We start from the raw sequence: 20,127 nt of genomic DNA, 5'->3' as shown, positions 1-20,127 counted from the left end.
TGTGTACTAGTTAATTTATGTTCGGTCATTTTGTGGAAACTTATTAGTATAAGTTGTACGAGAGTACGAGATTAATATGTTTTAGATTGGGGATTTATATTTTTAAAAATTGTTTTGTGAAGAGATAGGTAATTTGGTGGGTCAACGGGTCCCCGCGGGACGGGTTTGAGAAGTTCAACCCGCTACGGGCCATGGGGCAGGGATTGATTCACATTATAGTTCATGGATGGGAGTGCGGGTTATCACTCCTCCGTCCCCATCCCGCCCCATTGACATCCCTCCTGAACGGTTCAGTTTGGATATCTGACCATCAAATTGGCTCGGAACGTGGGTCTCGGCTAGCAAAATTTTTTCAAAAAAACAAAAAAAGAATGAAGCTAAACATAGACATGGAACCCTAATTTGTCGTAGAATCAGTTAGAACCATTGCATTGATCCGAAAATGTCGGAACAAAACTTGCTGCTACTCACGAATGCTGATCCCAGAAGGTCAACTTCACCTTTCATTTCCATCTCTGCACTTGTCTTTTGCTCCTTATTTCTTGCTTTTTAATTTTCATTTTCATTTCTCCTTTTGACTTTCTTTTTATTTATTTATTTTTTTTTTTTCGGACTTTTGTTTTGATCAGTAACAATTCTAAATGTGACAATAATTACATGTTTTGATGAATTGTTCTGATTTTTGAAATATTTTTAATGTTTGCAATGATTGCTAAATGAAGATAGTAGAATGTATTTATTATGTTGATAGATATGGGAGTTAGAATTCTAGCCTGTTCGATAAAGAATGTTGTTGTCCTTGTTGAGTAGGCGTACATTGGAGGGTGATTCCAGGTATTTTGATCAAGTGATGTATTCGTTGCGTTACTGATTCGATATGCTTGATATTTTTGTCAGAAACCATGTTGGCGCAAAGTCAGTTACTCAAATTTGGGTTGTTTATGCTTTTGATTGCTTTGTAGGGATTCTTATGGTTTCGCTGTAAGACCGCAGCACCTCCAGAGGTATAGAGAGTACGGTAACATATATAAGGTATGTTCTTACGATTCAAGTGGCTCGTAATGCTCTGCTGTCAAGTACGAACAGGACCTTTATCATTGTTATTTTTTGTATGGAAATATAACAAGTAATGATAAATCATTGATTCTTATTCTAGTGATGGCTTCGACTAAAGCTTACAAAGTACCAATAGACTTATATCTAGAGCTGTACTTGTGTGTTTGCTTTTGCATCTTTGTAACTCGTAATACCTTGTAACTTCCTTACATGGGGCTTGAAATCGTTGATAATATTTTGACAAGTCTAGATGTCTGGACTTGATGCTGCTGATAATCAAAGATTTTGACTTCTACAAGTGTCAGAATTGATTTGTGAACATTACTCTAGTGCCTCAAGAGATACTTCTTCCTGACATGGATAGCGGGGATGGTGTCAAATGATTGTAGCATTATCCCTTTACACGAGTATTAATTACGGAAAAGATTACATCTGACTAAAATCAAAGCATATGATTGAAAGATCTAGGCAGTTAGTGTTTCATCCAAAAACCAGTGACGTCCTTTAGGCTGGTCAGTGTGTTCTCATTTCTCATAACAGGTGCCCAAATGATTTTTAGACTCTTAGTTTAATAGAAATGAATATTGTATTTGATTATCATATAATTTGGGGACTCAACATAACATTTAAAACATGGCCATGCAAAAAGGAGTTTTATGAGAGTGTAGGGTTAATTCTGGAATTCCATGGATTTTCAGGAAGAGGAACAAGAAAGATCAGAAAAGTGGACCAATTTTCTTCAGCAGTGCTCTGAGTCTATACAGCCGCAAAAGGTTGCTTCAGAGAACTTAGAAACATCAGAAGCAAATGTTGATACTGGAGATAGAGAAGCTGTCTCAGAGATTCCCATTGAAGGGGATGATTCAAGTGGTGAAAATTCTGTATCTATCAGCTGCAAAGAAGGGGGAGTTAAGAAAGAGGTACTCCAGACCAAAGAGACAAAGCGCCACAACATACAAACATGGGCTTCACTTAGACCTTCTCTGGGACCCATTGAGACAATGATGTGTGTTCGTGTCCAAAAAAGAGTGTGCATGGGAGATGACCCTGTATGTCTTGTGCCAGAACATCTGCCACGTATCACTAAAGAGATTTCGTCAAGTAAGAACTTGGAGAAGAACCTTGTGACAAAGAATGATATTATGTCAAAGAGGAGTCATATGGATTTAGATAAATTAGTAAATGTTGCTTCAGATTCTTTCTCTGAAGTAAGGGATCTCTCTCATATTCGAGATCAGGAAACCAGAATACCTGATAGCATTTGTCAAACTGATACAATGCTAGATAAATCTTTTCACGAGAATTCAACAAGTGATGACGAGGTGGAGAACACTAACAATACAGTTAAAACTGAGCCTTTCTTTCCTTGGAAAGAGGAACTGGAGTCGCTTGTTCATGGAGGTGTCCCAAAGTCTCTTAGGGGAGAGGTATTGGTCTTGTCATGGGTTTTTTTTTTTTTGCCTTTTGAATATTCTTACGAGTTCCGCAAGCTTTACTGGCATACTGTTATGGCTGTTACTAATTTACTACATTCTTTGCTAATTTACTGCCTTTTGAGTTCTTAATGTAGGTTTGGCAAGCTTTTGTTGGTGTGCGAGCGCGAAAAATAGATAGATATTACCAAAAAATGCTCTCTGAAGGAGTGGATTCAAGTGATAGCAAGTATCTATCCAGCATTTCTAGGAATGGGTCTTCTGCATGTGAACTCGAGAAATTGAAAAAACAGATAGAGAAGGTCATTTGATGCATGGGCTTTGGACTTGTGTCATTCATTCTTTAAAGTTGTAGGTGCTCCTGCTTTGACTTTGGATTATGATCTGGATTTTTTCCCTAAACTGAATTATATCATTTGTCTGCAGGATTTGCCAAGGACATTTCCAGGCCATCCAGCATTGGATGAAGAAGGCAGAAATTCTTTGCGGCGCATACTTATTGCATATGCTCGCCACAATCCTTCTGTTGGATATTGTCAGGTTTTATGCAATTTAATACCATTACCTTTTCAGTCAATATTGAGAGCAAACTAAAGAAAATCATCGAAGGTCTCCAATGCTAACATGACTATCAGTTATTCTGCTTGGTTGTTTGAATGTTCAAATTCTAGTGCTATTTGATGCCTTAGATTCCATTATGTTCTACGTTTTTTGCTCATTCCGGTAGGATGATGACAATGGCTTGTTTAGGTGGATATATTCTTCCATTCCTGATTAACTGTTTTCCGTAGTCACATTTGCGAAAACGACATTATATTTACTTGCATTTGTACCTCGTGATGACTTGTATGTTGCATGAGTCTGGAGTTAACTAGTAAAATGAGAGTTTTAAAAAATTCTCTACTTCATTTTTCTTTGTTTATTGTAAGCTAACATGCTTATGTTGCACGAGTCTGGAGTTAACTAGTAAAGTGAGAGTTTTGAAAAGTGGGAGTTATGTTCCACTCCCCTTTTGTTTTTCACTTTTCCTCTTTTATATTTTCGCATTTTGAGGTGTGCGTTCACGCATGGACGGTTCTAAAGGATGATTCATGTCAGCCGACCCCAAATCATTTTGGGATTAAGGCCTGATGTTGTTGTTATATTGTAAGCTAACATGGTTGCTTACTTTGCTTTATTGGTGTTATGGTATATTTTTTTGTTGCGTCCTTGTTTTATGTATTATGTTTACTGCTAGGCTGTTTTTAGCCTGCTTCTAACTAAAAGAACTTCATCACTATTCAAAATTTCTTTGTGCTGATCATCCATATTGGTACTTTTGCAGGCAATGAATTTCTTTGCTGGCTTGTTTTTGCTTTTGATGCCTGAAGAGAACGCTTTCTGGTAGGTTCATAATTCTTTTCGTTTTAGTGCATGCAATTGAACCCTGTTTCTGGTGGTATACTGGTATGTTTTTTGCAGGGAGAGGTTGGCTCACGAGAGTAAAATTTGAATACTGTTCGTTGACGTCTTATGATCATTCTTATATCTTTTGTGACATCGACTTCAGAGGAGCAGCTTTGCAAGCGAGAATTGAAAATGTTCTTTTGGTTCAAAACTTCGAAGGAATCACTTGGTCGAAATGGAATCAAGGACCATGAATATCTGTCACTGTTTGGTTTATTTGTTTCCCATTCCCTTCCCCATAAGATGATTACCAAACTGCCTTTTTTCTTGAAGGCCCAGGTCCTCTAGGATTAAAGTATTTCTTCTTAGAAATTAGGATGGCGATCACCTTGGCCTATTCGCAAATTTTATTCACCACGGCAAACTTGATGTATTACTGGTGAAGGTGAACAAAGCAGATTTTTCTTACAACATTCTCGTAGTAAGCAAAAACTATAAATATAAAACAAAACTAAACTAAAAAAATAGGGTTTAAAGTCAAGAGAAAATGGAATGTAAAATAAAATAACGCATATATGTGTTGGGATTTGAGGGTCTTGATACTTGATGTGATGGCTTGCGAGATGTTGCATTCACTAAGGCACGGTGGAAGCACCCATCTTGTGTGTGTGTGTGTGTGTGTGTTGGGGGGGTGGGGTGCGTGGGGGCTTACCCGGCAAGCAATTCTCGGGAGGCTGGGTACCTGGTGGACTGAGGTTATGTGCCCCGTAATATAGGCCAACTTCTGGTGGAGTCTTGCGAAGGACCTGTTGGGTTTATGTTCTAGTCTGCCGCACTCTCTGGGGTGTTCTAGCCTTTCAATGACTTGGGTGGGGACGGTGTTACCCGGCAAGCAATTCTCGGGAGGCTGGGTACCTGGTGGACTGAGGTTATGTGCCCGGTAATATAGCCCAACTTCTGGTGGGGTCTTGCGAAGGACCTGTTGGGTTTATGTTATAGTCTGGCGCACTATGTGGGGTGTTCTAGCCTTCCAATGACTTGGGTAGTAACCGCAAGTGCTTAGGAAATTGGCTGATGCGATGGAGGAAAATCCAGCTGCTGTTCATTCTACTTTGGTCGTCACTTTCTCCACCTTTTTGTCCACTACTGTCTTTGCCTCGTTATTTGTTTCTGGAGAGGGCGTTGTTGCACTCGAGATGCCTGGATATACCCTCGAACTTGATTCACGTCCGATCTCCTTTTGATCTTCTTCATTCCACTTTATTCCATTTGTTTTGCTTTGACTTCTTGGTCTCTCTTTGATTCTGTACCTACAACAGAAAATGATAAGCGCAATAACGGAACTCTCAAAAAATGGCGAAAGTGAGCAGTAACCGAAGCAAACGATTAATTGCTATGCACTCTCAAACTGGTCAATTTCAGGTTATTAAGTTGGGCTAATTGGCTAAAAAAGGGCCAAGGGAGGGTCATGGTTTATAAACTAGGACATTATCAGCATATAAATTAAGCATTATCAACATTGCCAACTTACGGTGATTTTTTGGAAAATGCAATGTCATTTTTTGTATATTAGATTGTCAGACAGCATGCTGATAGAGTAAGCAGACCATGATAATTAATAGTAGGATCACTATTTGCACGGTCTGTCCTCCAATCTTCAGGTTGGTTTGTTTGTGCCAGGACAGAGCCTGTTAACGTCCTGCGTCGCAGGAGTTAGTTACCTAGTCTGCACCTAGAACGGCGAGGCATGCAAACTCTTCAGCCAATGTGTGGTGGGGTGATATGTAGCCATGAAAGGAATCAAGAAAAGAGGAAGGTGTTCCCGGGTCCTGCAAGCAAAAGTAGTCGAGAATAAAATATGGGAGCATGGAAGCCATTGGTGAAGTCTGAATGGGAAGACAAAGTGCCCTGTGTTCATTTTGATTGCATCAAGCTTGCAGGGGGTTGAGGCTATTGGTGAATTCACGGGGAAGTGGATTTTTTTTTTATCTCCTTTTACTAGAGGTAGACTTGACTGGTGGGCGGTATGGGGAATTGAAATATTTTTTTTGTTTTCTTTTTTCTGGAGTAGACATTGCTGATTGGCTTATTAGTGGTAGGCTGTCAGGGTATTAGTTTCTATTTCTGCCAAGGGGCGGGGCTGGCGACTTGGTCTGCTTTTAGGAATTTTTTTCGTATCTCTAAACTTCCAGGGACTACTTTTTAGATTCAGTTTGTTTATTTATTTTATTTATAAATAAATTCATCAAGAAAGTGAACTCAGTACATCATCACAATACCCTTTTTGAACCCTGTTCACTATAGGTTGCGTCATATGAACCGAATCAAACCATGAACCATGCACCAATAGGTAGGACAGCGTGGTGCTGAACCAAACAGATCATGACAACAAATGGTTGCGCAACATGACGTACACCATTCTTAGAAGTGTGATTTCTTACAGTTTTGTTTTGTAGAACTCATTTAATATGTTTTGTGATGGCCAGTTCATTGACCAGTTTTGTTTTTATTGTCAGGATGTTAGTTGGCATTATAGACGACTACTTTGATGGTTATTATACCCACGAAATGATAGAATCTCAGGTAACTTTCCAGTTGTCCAATTAATTTTAGGTTTTTCTTGCATATATCCACGGGCCTTCGTATTTGAAGCTAATATGGCTTTATGAGTTTAAAACAACTGTTGAAACATATAGAAATAAATCTCCTTAGCACTCTTGCTTTTAGTGGTATGGTAGCCCTGAAGCGTATCTATGCATACCTATGGTGGCTTGTGTCTCGCAAAGTTGTATGGCTTTTGGACTTAAAGATGGTTGATAAGTTTCAGGTTTAAACACGATTCCTTACTTCTTGTATCTGGTTTGGTTAATAATTCAAATTTCAGCAACCAGTGACTTTACCCAATTGATGTATGATGCCTGTGTTGGACAATAAGCCGACCAAGTTTGGACATAGAAAATAAATCTTGACATTTCTAAATATCTGTCTTTCTCTTTCCTCAAACTTGTATTTTTTCTCTTGCCTTGTGAACTGAAATCATATCCGGGAGCCTCCTTTCCCGATGTTGGACAATAAGCCGACAAGTTTGGATAATAGAAAGGAAATCGTAGACATTTTTAAATATCCGTCTTTCTCTTTCCTGAAACTTATATTTGTTCTCATGCCTTGTGAACTGAGATCATATCCTGGAGCCTCCTTTCCCTGAGATATTTCTCTTTTCTTCTGTCTCTTTTCTCTCTCCCTTCCACAGTCTACGTTCTCTCTCCTGGAGCCTTTTTCTTATTCTCAAACCTACCCGATCGAGGGTATAATTTTCAATTTGGCGATTTGTCACTTTCAAAGGAAATGGTGTAGTGTGTTCAGTTCAGTGAAAAGGGTCAGCGGGGAAATTGATGAATGGTCATTTCTCTCATCCTGGCTTTACCAATGGTAGGCGCCATAGAGATTGCTCTCCTTTCCAATGGCAGAACTGATTGGTAATCGGCGACATTTTGGTGTGGAGCATTTGGCATGATCATCGTATGCTTGAGTTATATATATAATTTTTTTTTTTGAGTTGGGTAGCGGCTAGAGGAGTAGATCTGTAAGGATATTTTGCTCGTGGAGGGTTGAGCGGTGGATCTTTGGTGTCCAGCCTTTATTAAGGTGCTGAAGATGGTTGCTTTGGAAATTGAAAAGTATCAGATGTTCGACAAAAGCTATTTCTGAAGAATCTAAAATTCTAAATCAAATAAATATCTTAATGATGGATCTTTGTTGGAGCTCGCTGTGAAATAGAACTCAACGTCCTTCGTTCTCAACCCAGGAAAATAAGACTTGTTGAAAACATTGATGAGCTCATGAGCCATACTTCACCGTTCTAGATCAAGAAAGTGTGTGAGTGCATGCGTGCAACAGTGGGCTGCGAAGTTGCGAAGAAAGAGTTGATGCACGAAAAAGCCTGGAATGTTCTCTGGTACTGTTTCCAAGTTAATGGTGTCTCCTATTCCATTGTTGGTGGGCTCAATATGAGTTTTGAGTGATATATTTTTGCTGGTAACGGAATTAAATGATAGGCCTACGTCGATAGCTTGTATGATGATGGAAACTATTATGAAGGTGAGTATTTTCCGAGCGAGGGGGACCTTTTGTTGGATGAAGTAGATGGAGTACTCTGGTAAATGACAATTGAATACTGTTGCTTGTACGGTTGTACCTGAGTCCTACCATTTGCCTGCAAGAAATGGGGATGTTTTTGGAAAATGTTGAGGGCCTGTTATACCTGTAAGGCTAGGGTGGTATTAGTGTAGATTTTAAATAACTAAAGTAGTTGGATGCTAACTTACAGTGCGCTTTTTAACGAGGATGCAATTTTTTTATTCCTAGTAGCTAGTGGCCCTGCTTAGCATTTTAGTTCTGTTTCTTTTGGTACCAAGGAGAAAGATGATGGAGCTGCAAATCTCCTCAACTCGATGATCTAAAGATGGCTGATTCAACAAGGAAGTGAAGCTACTGTGCAGACTTGTTCTAGGATAAAAAATTCGAATATGGGACTAGAGAACTTGAAACATGGGATTACTTATAAAAAAAAGTCTTGAGAAACCTTCTCTAAGTTGAGAGTTCTTGTTAATTTTTTTCTGTCCACCTTTCGTTGATGATTTATTGTCCTCTCTTTCTATTTTGATAAAGCCCTCCCTCATAACAAAGAAAGAAAAAAAGGGTAGTTCATATGCATATTAATCTGTTTTGAAATTCTCATTTTTATCAATCACTTGTTAGTATTTTTCGTATCATTTTTTTCTCTGCTATAAAAGTTGGCACATGATAAGCTTTTCTGAACTTCTGGCCGAAGATAAAGATTTGCTAGTCATAGACTGATGAAGATGGCCAGTGGCTCATCAGTACCCCTTTTTTCTTTTCTTTTCTTTCTTCCTATTTGGACTTTTCCCCTTTGATTCCAAGTGACTCCTTATAAAGAAAGGAATGGGGATGAGAGGGCTGGTGATAATGGTTTGAAAATCTGATTCCAGCTGATTTGATGTCCGTCGAGTAGAGGGTCCCAAGAAAAGCTTACAAACACCGGGTATGGGTTTGCTATAAAGAAACCCATTATTAATATTCCACTGCCCAGCAGGCGAGTCAAAGAGCGAAAGCCCTTCAAGGATCCAAAATAATTTAAAAAAATCAGAGCCAATCCTTTCATTGCTGAGATCAAATTACTGGTGTTATTTATGGCAGGTGGACCAACTTGTTTTTGAGGAACTGATGCGTGAAAGATTTCCTAAGTTAGGTTTGTATCTCTTATGCGTTTCCTGTGTTGCTTGTTGTCATCGATACATTTGCTGACAAATTGTCTAATCCCTGATTGTTGTTTCTTATGAAGTGCAGTTAATCACCTTGATTATTTGGGGGTAGAGGTGGCATGGGTATCAGGGCCTTGGTTTTTATCTATTTTTATGAACATGCTTCCATGGGAGAGCGGTTAGGCCTTCTTTGTCTCTTTTAATTATTATGGTAGTTTTTGTCGTTTTACATGTGTTGATTACTACCGTTTGTCCTATTCTGCATCAGTTCTACGAGTTTGGGATGTACTTCTATTTGAAGGAAACCGTGTTATGTTATTTCGGACTGCTCTTGCCTTAATGGAGTTATATGGTACGAGAGGCAATAGACTTACAAAGTTGCTCCATATCATGACAACCATTTCATGTATCGCTTATCTATGATTTTAATTATTTTTCTGTAGGTCCTGCGCTAGTCACTACTCAGGACACTGCAGATGCTGTTTCTTTGCTGCAATCTCTGACTGGGTCAACTTTTGATAGTAGCCAGCTTGTTTTTACTGCTTGCATGGGTTTTCTTTGTGTAACTGAAGCTAGACTAGAAGAGCTACGGGAAAAGCACCGGCCTTCGGTTCTTGGGATAATTGATGAAAGGACAAAAGGAAGTGAAGTTTCAAAGGAGTCAAAGAGTCTGGCATCAAAGCTGTATAGTTTCAAGCAGGATGCTCAGTCACTGATGAAAGAGCCAGATACAGCTGAAGTTTTAAGTGAAAAGTTGATTGATTCTGTGAGATCCGAAGTGAACTCTTCACCTGATAACTTTGACGAATTTATGTGTGCCCTAAGTAGTGATACGGAAATTGATTCTTCCCAGTATCACCAAGAGCAGGTTGCTTTCTATTTCATCATTCTATATCCATTTATATGAAGCCAATAACTCTATTTATTGGGTTGGCTATAAATGTTGGAGTAGATCAAGATAGCTCACTAAATTGCACGCTCTTTTTATATATAGTGAATTAGCAGTTAATCAAGGCAATTTTCTTCATTGGGCATTTAGAAATAATATCTCCATGGTTTAACATTGGACAAGGCTGTGTAAGTTCGCCCCCCTTTACCCTACTACTAGGGTAATGCTGTTCATTTCTAAAAATTTGGTTATGGGTACTTGCTCTAGTGAATGTAGAGAAGTGTTTGGTACATTGTTTCAACATGCTTTATTTGCTTAACGGTGCAACATGAACCTTTGGAATGTGAGGTGAAACAAGGCATTAAAATTTACATATGGGTTTTATGTTATTCTTAGGACCCAGGGAAGAGTTACATTGGCTTTAATCCTCTGTTGCCAAGCATTTCCTGAATAGTAATTTGTGCTTGTCTTGCATGGGTTGGAGATTCTTCGTCCACTCAATGGCACTCTATGATGTTTTAAAATTTGGCATGTTAGACAATTAGACCAGTGGCTTATGCTATGAATGTCGCTTGTCAATCGAAGAAACTGCCTTAATTAGATGAATCAGTCCACGTTGTAAACTATAATTTGATACCAAGCCTTGTGCATATATCTCTCTATTTATCTTTTTCCATGTGGCTATTTACTTTGGTGAAGGCTTCCAGTTATGCTGTTGTTTAGAGCACTTGTGCTTTGTATTATATAATTTTCACTTTGCTGTTCATTTAGCAAAACGTTGCTTGTGTGCAGGTAGTTTGGCTGAAAGTGGAACTATGTCGATTAATGGAGGACAAACGAGCAGCGACTTTAAGGTTAGTTTAAGTTGTGTTTCACGAGTGATGAGTTCTATGATCTTTGAATTTATGCTCTTTGTTGTTGTTTTTTTAAAATGACCAACATTATCTACATCAAACATAACTGTTTTGGACTAAATTCTTTCCAGAGCTGAAGAGCTGGAGACTGCCTTTCTTGAGATGGTCAAACAGGATAATCGACGAGAACTAAGTGCAAGGGTAAACATATAAGTACATTTTTAACATACTTCATTTATAGTCTTGTTCAATATGTTTTTTTTGGGGTATTTGAGAACCAAGACGAAGATGTCATAGATATTCTCTGGTGACTCCCCAAGCATGTAGCTTTATACATTTGCCGTATTAGCTTATATGTTGCAAATCAAGTGATGATGGGACACAGAGCAGTTTCTTCACACACTTTCCTATGGTTGGTGTATTTCTGTTTGAATTATGAGTTGTCAAATTTCTAGTGCTAAGGGTATTAGTGCCCGTGCTGGAAATCTATGTCACTCAGTATTTGGCTTGTAGCTTTGCAATTCAAAAGACTGAAGAAGGAACACACTAAAATATTCAAGATCTGCGGGATGAATTTTGTTAGGTATTTAAATTACATTGCAAAGCTCTACGTATTGCTCTCTTTGTTTAGTAAGCATGTTTAACATTAAAATATGCTGCTGATGGAGGGGTTTGGACGTTGAAGTGATCAGTGTGACCAACAGTAGTAGTTGGGATGAGGAAAGAAGAAGTGATCAAATTGCAATTAAGAAAGTGACAATAACACTAGGATTATAGTGTTACAGTATTGATACACAAGTTGATATCTGGTAGTGTTATAATTTGGACTTGTGGATAACTGTTGTTTCAAAAGGGATGCGTTACTTTCCTGGTCTTTTATAACATACTGTAAAAAAAATAGGTAAAAATTATTTATCAATCAGGAGGCTTTGTATTCTGCTACCTGCTTGTCACTTTTTGCTTAATTTATCTATCTTCATCTCGCCGACACATTCAGATTTAAGAGTTATCATATTCTAGAAGTTTTAGTCATCTTCTTTAGCACGCAGGCTGAGCAACTGGAGCAAGAGGTTTCAGTGCTTCGTCAAGCCCTTGCTGATAAGCAGGAACAAGAACATGCTATGCTGCAGGTCTGGTTTTTTTCGTAATTATGTGCATTTGCACAGTACATGGCTGCAGGGTGACTAAGATTTACTTACCCCTATTCTTGTATTAAAGACATCTCCATTCTCATCCACATGTAGGTACTGATGCGAGTTGAGCAAGAACAGAAAGTGGCAGAAGATGCCCGAATTGCGGCTGAGAAAGAAGTTGCTGCACAGAAATACGCAGTTGTTGCACTTCAGGTTTGTTCTTGTCTTGCAGAAGATGCCTAATTCTAAAAAGATAGGGTGGACTCATGTGATCCTAATTCTATATATATATTTGTAACGTTATAACAATTGGTCTGTAGTTCTTGCGGATTACAATCTGCTCAGAGCCTCAGAACTTAAGTTGTGTTAGTCGGAATTCTGAATTAAGTTGTGTTAGTCGGAATTCTGAGGTTGAGGTTGCTAATCTTGGCAGTTGGCATCTCCAAGCCATATCTAAAGACAAGTTTATCCTTAGGTGTGTGTTAATGTCTCATGATTCTCATATTCGCTATTTCAATCTGATTTAGCCACTTCATGTATGTTTTTCAGTTTTCCTTGGATTGATCACACAAAAACCCTGAATTTTGACTGATGTGATATTAGCCCCATAAATAACCCCACAATTTTAACTTGAGATTTTGAACAATACATCAGACGGGTAATTTGTTTAATTGAGCATTGTAACTCAAGAAGTCCAACCAAAATCTTAGTCCTTTGTTTGGGAGGGAAAGGGGATGGATGGAGAAAAAGGTAGGAAGGGGAGGTATTTGAGTTAGGGTGTTCCAGGAGGGGTTTTAATCAGGTTTGTAAGAGGGAAAATAGATCCAAACAAAGGGTGGGTAAAGTTTAAAACATTTTGCATAAGCTCAAGAAGTTGCGTACAAGTTAAATTCCTTTGTCTAAAAACTCGGTTGAAATCAAAATAACTTGCTAATCTATTAGCACTTCTTCTATTGTGAAGTAGAAGTCGTCAATGCAATTTTCAACGCAGTTTTTCATAATGGGCACCTGGAACAATGTCGGTATATGTACCACACAAGTGTCGAACTTTCGACCTTAAACTAATTGTTGTTAAGATTCGCTATGCATTTGCAATTTTAAGAAAAGAATTTTTAGTTGTCACCTGTCGTGGTTGAATATAAGAGGTAGTTAAGAAAATTACTCAGACTAAATACAGTGTATTTATACTGTCTATGCTGTCACAACTCTCAAACCACTACAAAATTAAATAAGCCTGTACTGATTGCTTTGATTGACTAAGAGAACGTGTGATCAAATTAGTTGATTGCCGCCTATCTTCTTGTGGCTGTGTGTCTATGCTTGCATCTGAAAGAAACATTCTTGTTCAGGAAAAATATGAGCAAGCCATGAAATCGCTGGTCGATATGGAAAAAAGGGTGGTGATGGCAGAGTCAATGTTACAGGCTACTCTTCAGTTTGAATCTGGTCAGGCAAAGGCTCAATCTTCTCCACGGTACCTGATGAACTCTTCTATAGGAATTATTAATCTTGCTTTTTGTGTGCTTTTGAGTTGAAGTGTGTAAATGGATCCCTCCTATAATATTTTTTCATTGGAGTCAAAATTTCACTTTTCGATGACTTGAGTACTTGACATCCTGGGGCAATGTTGGTGACGTACAAATAATGACTGGTGGACAACCCCAAATCTAAATAACTTCTTCCCCACTATTTTGCCTTGATTAAAAATGGAGAAATTTGCATTCCGTGAAACATGAGTACTCTGTAAAATTTTGCCCTTAATTGGATGGAAGGAAAGGGAGGGGCGGGAAACGGAGGAAGACAATCTCCATTGTTTAGATGGTAAGTTGCGTTGAAGGGGAACAGGGCCACAGGGGTGAGTGAAATGGAGGAATCACATTTTCTTAACATAAGAAAATTAAAATCATCTAAAATATGAATGATCCCATCCCCTCCATCGCCTCCTCTCCCTTCTCTTTTCTTGTCATATCCAAATCCAAACAAAGGATTCTTCGAAAAGCCTTTTGTATGTAAAATACCTATAATCAAGACCCTGGTCATTAGCAGTAGTCGACCTTATGGTTAATTTATATGTTTGTCATGTTGACAAAGTATTAAGTGTGTGTGACACGACACGAGTACCCTAGTCGCTAGGTGATTTGAAGTTTGAGAATAACATAGGATATTTTTAAAAAGCATGCTTGAGTCGCTAGTAAGTTTAAGGATCAGTGAGGCATTAGTTAAATCATCCCGAGGAGCCTAAATCGTGCTTTTTGTATTTGAGGCATATAAATTGATGCACATTGCCATGTCAATTTCACACTTTTTTTTCTAATTCTTGTATCATACAATTTCCTTTTCCCGTTAGCCATATTCGTATTTTACATGTTGGCTCTCTAGAAAATCTGAAAAGGGTATTGTTGCACAATATATTATTTTGAAAACACAAATTTGTTTGCAAAGATGATGAGACACAAAATACATTGGGCACTTGCTTTTGCTTGCCTTGTTGCGAATCTTCATCACCTCATAGCGCCTTGTGCCTTTTAAAGCTAAGGTGAGATGATGGCCAACTGTGGATGGATGAAATTGCGAGGGTAGAAGAAGACTTGTGACAACATGGATACGAAAATGTGGAAAGAATATGAGATTTATGACAATTTTTGGGGTTAGAGAGGATTGTGGAGGAAAAGAATTTGGGGTAGATAATGGTGCTTTACTCTTCGTTCGCTTTATTATTTGTTTTATGTCTAATACTAGTTTACTTATTTTTCAATTACTTTCGAATATCTTTACTGTTATCTTTCCTATATTTAACTGATGTGCGAGAATGTCCCAGCATCGCCCAGACAACTATTGGATACCTTGTGAACCCAAACAATTTATTAAGTTGTAAAACTTGGAAGAGTATTTCATAAAATACACGAGTGCGACACTTTGACATGTACCTATGATGGATTCTTATCGAATGTTTATGTGATTAACAATGTCGCATAGGCCAACGATGAATCTTTGGTGATTTAGTCAAGTTAAAGTGGGGCATGATTCAAAGTTAGAGGCATGAGCGGATTTGTGGCTTCAGGAACCGACTGATGAAGAAAATTCTTGGAAGCCATTGCTGTTTATGAGTAGCTTACACTGAGATGAAGTGTTAGGAGTCGGCTTTAAGGGGTTGAAGGCATCAAACAAAACAAAATCGGTGGAGAAAACCTGCGCCAATATTTTTAGTCAAATTAGTGCCAGTTAAACTGAAATAGAAAGTAACCCTAAATGTGTAGCGGTAGTTCCTTAATTTTCCGTATTAAATTTGAAAATTGTCCTTGATTAAACTAACTGATGGTCAGATCTTATTGTATACTTCACTCGAAGTATACGTGTTCATTTAATTGCTGTAAAACTTCAAGTTTTTCAATCAAATTTTGGCTGTAGCACGTAAGCCATCCTTTTTACATTGGATTATTCTGTATGTTTGATCCGTGGTACTGCTGCAAGGTCCACACATTCTGATTCACCGGGAGGAGGTAGGAGGACTGGTTTACTGTCCTTTGGACTTGGCTGGCGTGACAAAAACAAGGTGAGTCTTCTGTCTTTTTAATGGATGGGTATTTTACCGTATGTTTATGGCATCATTGGATGGTATGTACATTATCAGAATATCAGGTAACTGGGTCCAACAATCATTCTCAAGAACTGATATTGCGTCCAACAAACATTCTTAAATCCTGGATTCATTAAGAGCTTAGGTCTGTAACTCTGTAAAACAGCGTGTTTACTCGTATACGTGCTTGAACTACTAATAACTCCTTCCATTTCGTTCATCCTGTCCCCATTTGACTAAAGGCAGTATTTGAGAAAACAGAAAAGTGACGGAACAACATCGTAACCCTTTGATTAAAACTTCAAGGAATTCAGGAAAATATTATTGGGATGGAATATTAGTACTTTTATCCAATGACAATAGAGATGTTTACTATGGAGTATTTATTTTACTAGATTTAGACTAGATTTAGAAAGGAGACGATTATTTTGGGATAATCCAAGGACAAAATGAGGATAATAGAATGTTGCTATTGTGTGACTTTGATTGATGTGGGAAATATATGACAGGGAAAAGCATCTAACGACGAGCAACAAGGGGATAATTAATTGGTAAGGAACAACTCCTTAGATGAGTCAAAATAATCTTACTCACAAGAAGAAACCAACCAGTGATGCACTGATGCCTCGGAAAATAGCTTCTTGCCAAGTGAGCTGATTTGAGAACACCGAAGCACATATCGTCTTTGTACTCGTTCCCTGATCCATTATTGAGTAACCTGGGAGGAGTTGCTATGGCAAATTCACAACCAACCTGTATAGTTATTTGCCTTTTCTTTCGGCCTGGACATGAATCATATAAAAATCGCGAGCTGTAATTTTACCCATTTTGTCACACGGGTTTAAATTTTGTACCACTGCTTAATCATGTTGTATGACACCTATTGGATTCATTTTTTAACTGAGGAACAGACAGCTTGAGTACAATGAAACATAAGTCTTGAGGTCACGCTTTCCTATTCTTGTTGCGGGTTTGATCCCGTTACGTATAGCTGGAAACCTCTCAAGTTCGTAATTATTGATTACACTAATTGTTGTATAGGGCGGTCTCATAGCATAAGACCAGCCTAATATCTAAAAGCCCAAAAAAATTGTTTTTGTAAAAAAAAAAAAAAAAAAACCCTAATTCAAAACCATCTATCTATTCAATAACTTAAGGTAACTCCCATCTTCCCTAAAAGAGAACGATGACTAACCAGTAACCCCATTGAATTGCTAATCTCCCAAATATTAAAATCGTCTTCTTCTCATCCAGTAATAAGTCATCACTTTCATAGCATTTTTTTGGGTTTTTCATGTCAGCAACTTCATTGTCTCTTTATCTATCACAACAATGTCGACAAAGGAGAAATTCATCAATTAAGGTTTGTTTTATATACATTGTTTTTCTATTTTCAATATGCATGAGATTTATTTATATCATCAGCAAGGTTTATTTGTTTGTTATATGCAAAGTTTGTATCAATAATCAATTCATGTATCAATTTTGACACTCCACAATAATTTTTCTTTTTGTAAAAACAAACGAAATTATTGACATAAATTTCCTTGTTAAATGCGTTTTTTTTAACGATGTACTATAAGTTTTTATTGTACACAATGTTAGTTTCTTAAATATGTTTAACACATATATGGTTGACGATCATCACATTTTTGTTTAGGCTAGAAGTCTTGAGATGTTTAGGGTTTTAGTTTGAAAACTCTCTATTTTAACTTCAAAACATCATGTAGAATTTAACTAATCTCAATTTAAATAATAAGATCCAATTGTTAAACATGGATTGTAGCTTAAAATATCTTGTTTTTAAATTAAAAACGGGTTTTTTAAAAATAAAAATTGAAAGGTTGAGAGTTTAAAGTTAATATTTTTATCAAAAGCTAATTAGCTCAAATGGGAGAGCATGTGCAATGCACAAGGTATGGGTTCAAATCCCATATTAGCTAATAAAAATATATCTTGTATTCTTGTTCTAAATTGTAAAATGGAATAATTCGAAGGTGTGAAATAAACGTGATCATTGTGATATCATCAATAGTTAACAAAATTTAATTAAACTACAAGGTATGTTAAGTAAAACGTTCAGTTTTAAAATTTAGCTGCAATGTTGTAAACTAGAACTATTTAGTTTTTAAGCTATCGGTTTTAACATGGAAATTTTTAGTTGATTTTAATGTAAACTTAATAAACTTAGGCCTTTAGTTTAAAAACTATAGCCTTCATGTGAAAAACTCAAAGTTTTAAATGGACAATTTAAATTTCAAATTGAGGTGTAACAGGTGTTAAAGTTGTGATTTTGATTAGTTGGAGTTTTAAATTAAAAACTCAAGGTTTTTAGCTACAAACTTGCAAGTTAATTTTAATTTTAATGGTCCAAATTTTAAGGTGAAAACCTAATCATTTTATTTGGAAACTCCATCATTTAAGTTGGAAATAATCAAAGTCTCTTGTTTTTAAATTAAATATACAATAATTATATTCTAAAAGATGGATCTTATAAATTAAAAACTCAAAATTTTAATTGGAGAACTGGAAGTGTTATGGTACGCAATTGTTTTTGCTCATCTTGTCTTTTCCTTAATGTTTTAACTGCCAATTTTCGGCTTATGTTATATACACGGTGATACTGAGTAGTTTTTTACTGCAAAAAAAGTGGTTTAGTGGATAAAAAAACTGTTGCTTATAGTTAATTGTTTTGCGTGTGGCTTTTTCCTTTCAGATTTAGATTGGGCCTAACTCTTGCTATTGGACCCGTCCTATGCTATAAGACGGTCCTATAGGAGAGTTGCTGTATTGATTATTACTTGCTTTGTTTCAAATGTCATGACGAGTTCAAAATTCCTTTTTACACTATTGGACTACTTGTCTTCTTCTCAGTCATATATAGTCCTGAAAATTCTTTACACAACTTTCATCGATAATTTTGTTAGTCCCCTGTACCGAGGGAAAAAGTGTCATCGCCAGAGTTTTAATGGAAGATCAGTGAAAAAGCAAAGATGGATAACGAGTAACAGAATATTGGTGGGCATGAGAAAGACTTAAGTGCGGCAAAAGAACATATATTGGTCTCTACTCTCTAGAATCATATACGATAAACGATGATACAAGAACCATGGTTCAGTTGTATCAAGCTTGCGTTAATGGTGATGAAGGTCCAACAATGGTGTCAGACGAGAGAATTGAGAGAATAGAATTAGAGAGAGAGAGGTAGAAGAATTTAGAGAGAGAATTGTATTATTATTGAGAATGAATGACAATTGTATACAGACAACCTATTTATAGTATTTGCTCAATGAAGTAACTAATTCTGTTACTTTGACAGCTAAGCAAGTAACTAATTCTGTTATTTGTCTAACAACTTTCCTTAATTGACTCTTTATTTAACAGAATTCATAACAGAATTCTCTAACTGTAACATCCCTTCCCCCTTGAAAACTTGACTTGTCCTCAAGTCAACGAGTATCAAACTGAGGAAATTGCTTCTCAAAGCTTTCAACAGGTTCCCATGTGGCTTCAGCAGCAGTATAACCTTCCCACTGAACCAAATACTGAACTTGAGCTCTATTCTGAAACTTTACTGACCTCCTGTCCAGAATAGCATGTGGTACTGGAAGTTGGGTAGATGATTGACCCTGGAACCAAGGAGGAATGTGGGTAGCCATAGGTAATGTACCATAGAATTTCTTGAGTTGTGACACATGAAAGACATCATGAATCAAGGATGATGTTGGTAACTTGAGTTTGTATGCTACCTTCCCAATTATAGCTGCAATTTGAAAAGGTCCATAAAACTTGTGTGCAAGTTTCTGATTGCTTGTATGTTGCATGATCGTTGCTTATAAGGTTGCGGCTTAAGCCATACCCATTCTCCCACAAAGAAAGGTTCTTTCGGACCTATGCCTATCGCCTAATCGCTTCATCCTGGCTTGAGCCTTTACCAAATTCTGTTTTAATGAATTCACCATTGCTTCCCTTCGTTGCATTGTCCTATCCACAGCCTCAACCTTAGACTCTCCTGGCAGGTAGGGCAGATGCAATGGTGGAGGCTGATTGTAAACAACCTCATAAGGAGTCAACCCTGTGGATGAGTGAAAGTGAGTGTTGAACCACCATTCAGCTAAGGGCAGCCACATACACCAATCCTTAGGTTGTTCCCCACACATACACCTCAAGTAAGCTTCTAGACACCTATTAACCACCTCTGTCTGACCATTAGTCTGGGGGTGGTAGGCTGATGAGTATTTAAACTCAGTCCCATGCAGAGAAAACAAAGATTTCCAAAATTGGCTTAGGAAAACTGAATCTCTATCACTGACTATACTCCTAGGCCAGCCATGCAATTTGAACACATTATCTAGATATACCTAAGCAACTTGTACTGCAGTAAAGGGATGAGAGAGTGCTATAAAATGAGCACATTTACTTAACCTATCAACCACAACTAGAATTACCTCTTTTCCGAGTGACTTAGGTAATCCCGTTATAAAATCCATCGAGATATCAATCCACACTTCTTCAGG

General features: G+C 37.5%; 1 protein-coding gene across 2 annotated transcripts; it reads left to right on the top strand.

Annotated features, from left to right (window-relative positions):
• The first annotated feature begins 234 nt into the window (after nucleotides 1-234).
• Nucleotides 235-16,562, top strand: LOC141647707 (uncharacterized). 2 transcript variants are annotated; one of them, XM_074456004.1, is made up of 18 exons: nucleotides 235-489; nucleotides 963-1,032; nucleotides 1,755-2,483; nucleotides 2,627-2,791; nucleotides 2,916-3,029; nucleotides 3,814-3,872; nucleotides 6,392-6,458; nucleotides 9,093-9,144; nucleotides 9,243-9,335; nucleotides 9,426-9,509; nucleotides 9,601-10,025; nucleotides 10,839-10,900; nucleotides 11,032-11,101; nucleotides 11,950-12,030; nucleotides 12,145-12,246; nucleotides 13,383-13,507; nucleotides 15,505-15,586; nucleotides 16,120-16,562. In XM_074456004.1, the coding sequence occupies exons 1-18, from the start codon at nucleotides 443-445 to the stop codon at nucleotides 16,156-16,158; spliced, it is 2,466 nt and encodes an 821-aa protein (XP_074312105.1). In that variant the 5' UTR covers nucleotides 235-442; the 3' UTR covers nucleotides 16,159-16,562. The 2 variants fall into 2 exon arrangements, 1 of the variants encoding a protein (XP_074312105.1); XR_012545797.1 differs by having other exon boundaries at nucleotides 343-489; nucleotides 11,943-12,030.
• Nucleotides 16,563-20,127: the final 3,565 nt, after the last annotated feature.

Source organism: Silene latifolia, chromosome 3 (genome assembly GCF_048544455.1).
Source record: "Silene latifolia isolate original U9 population chromosome 3, ASM4854445v1, whole genome shotgun sequence".
Lineage (NCBI taxonomy): Eukaryota > Viridiplantae > Streptophyta > Magnoliopsida > Caryophyllales > Caryophyllaceae > Silene > Silene latifolia.
This window is presented reverse-complemented; position numbering and strand designations above follow the sequence as displayed.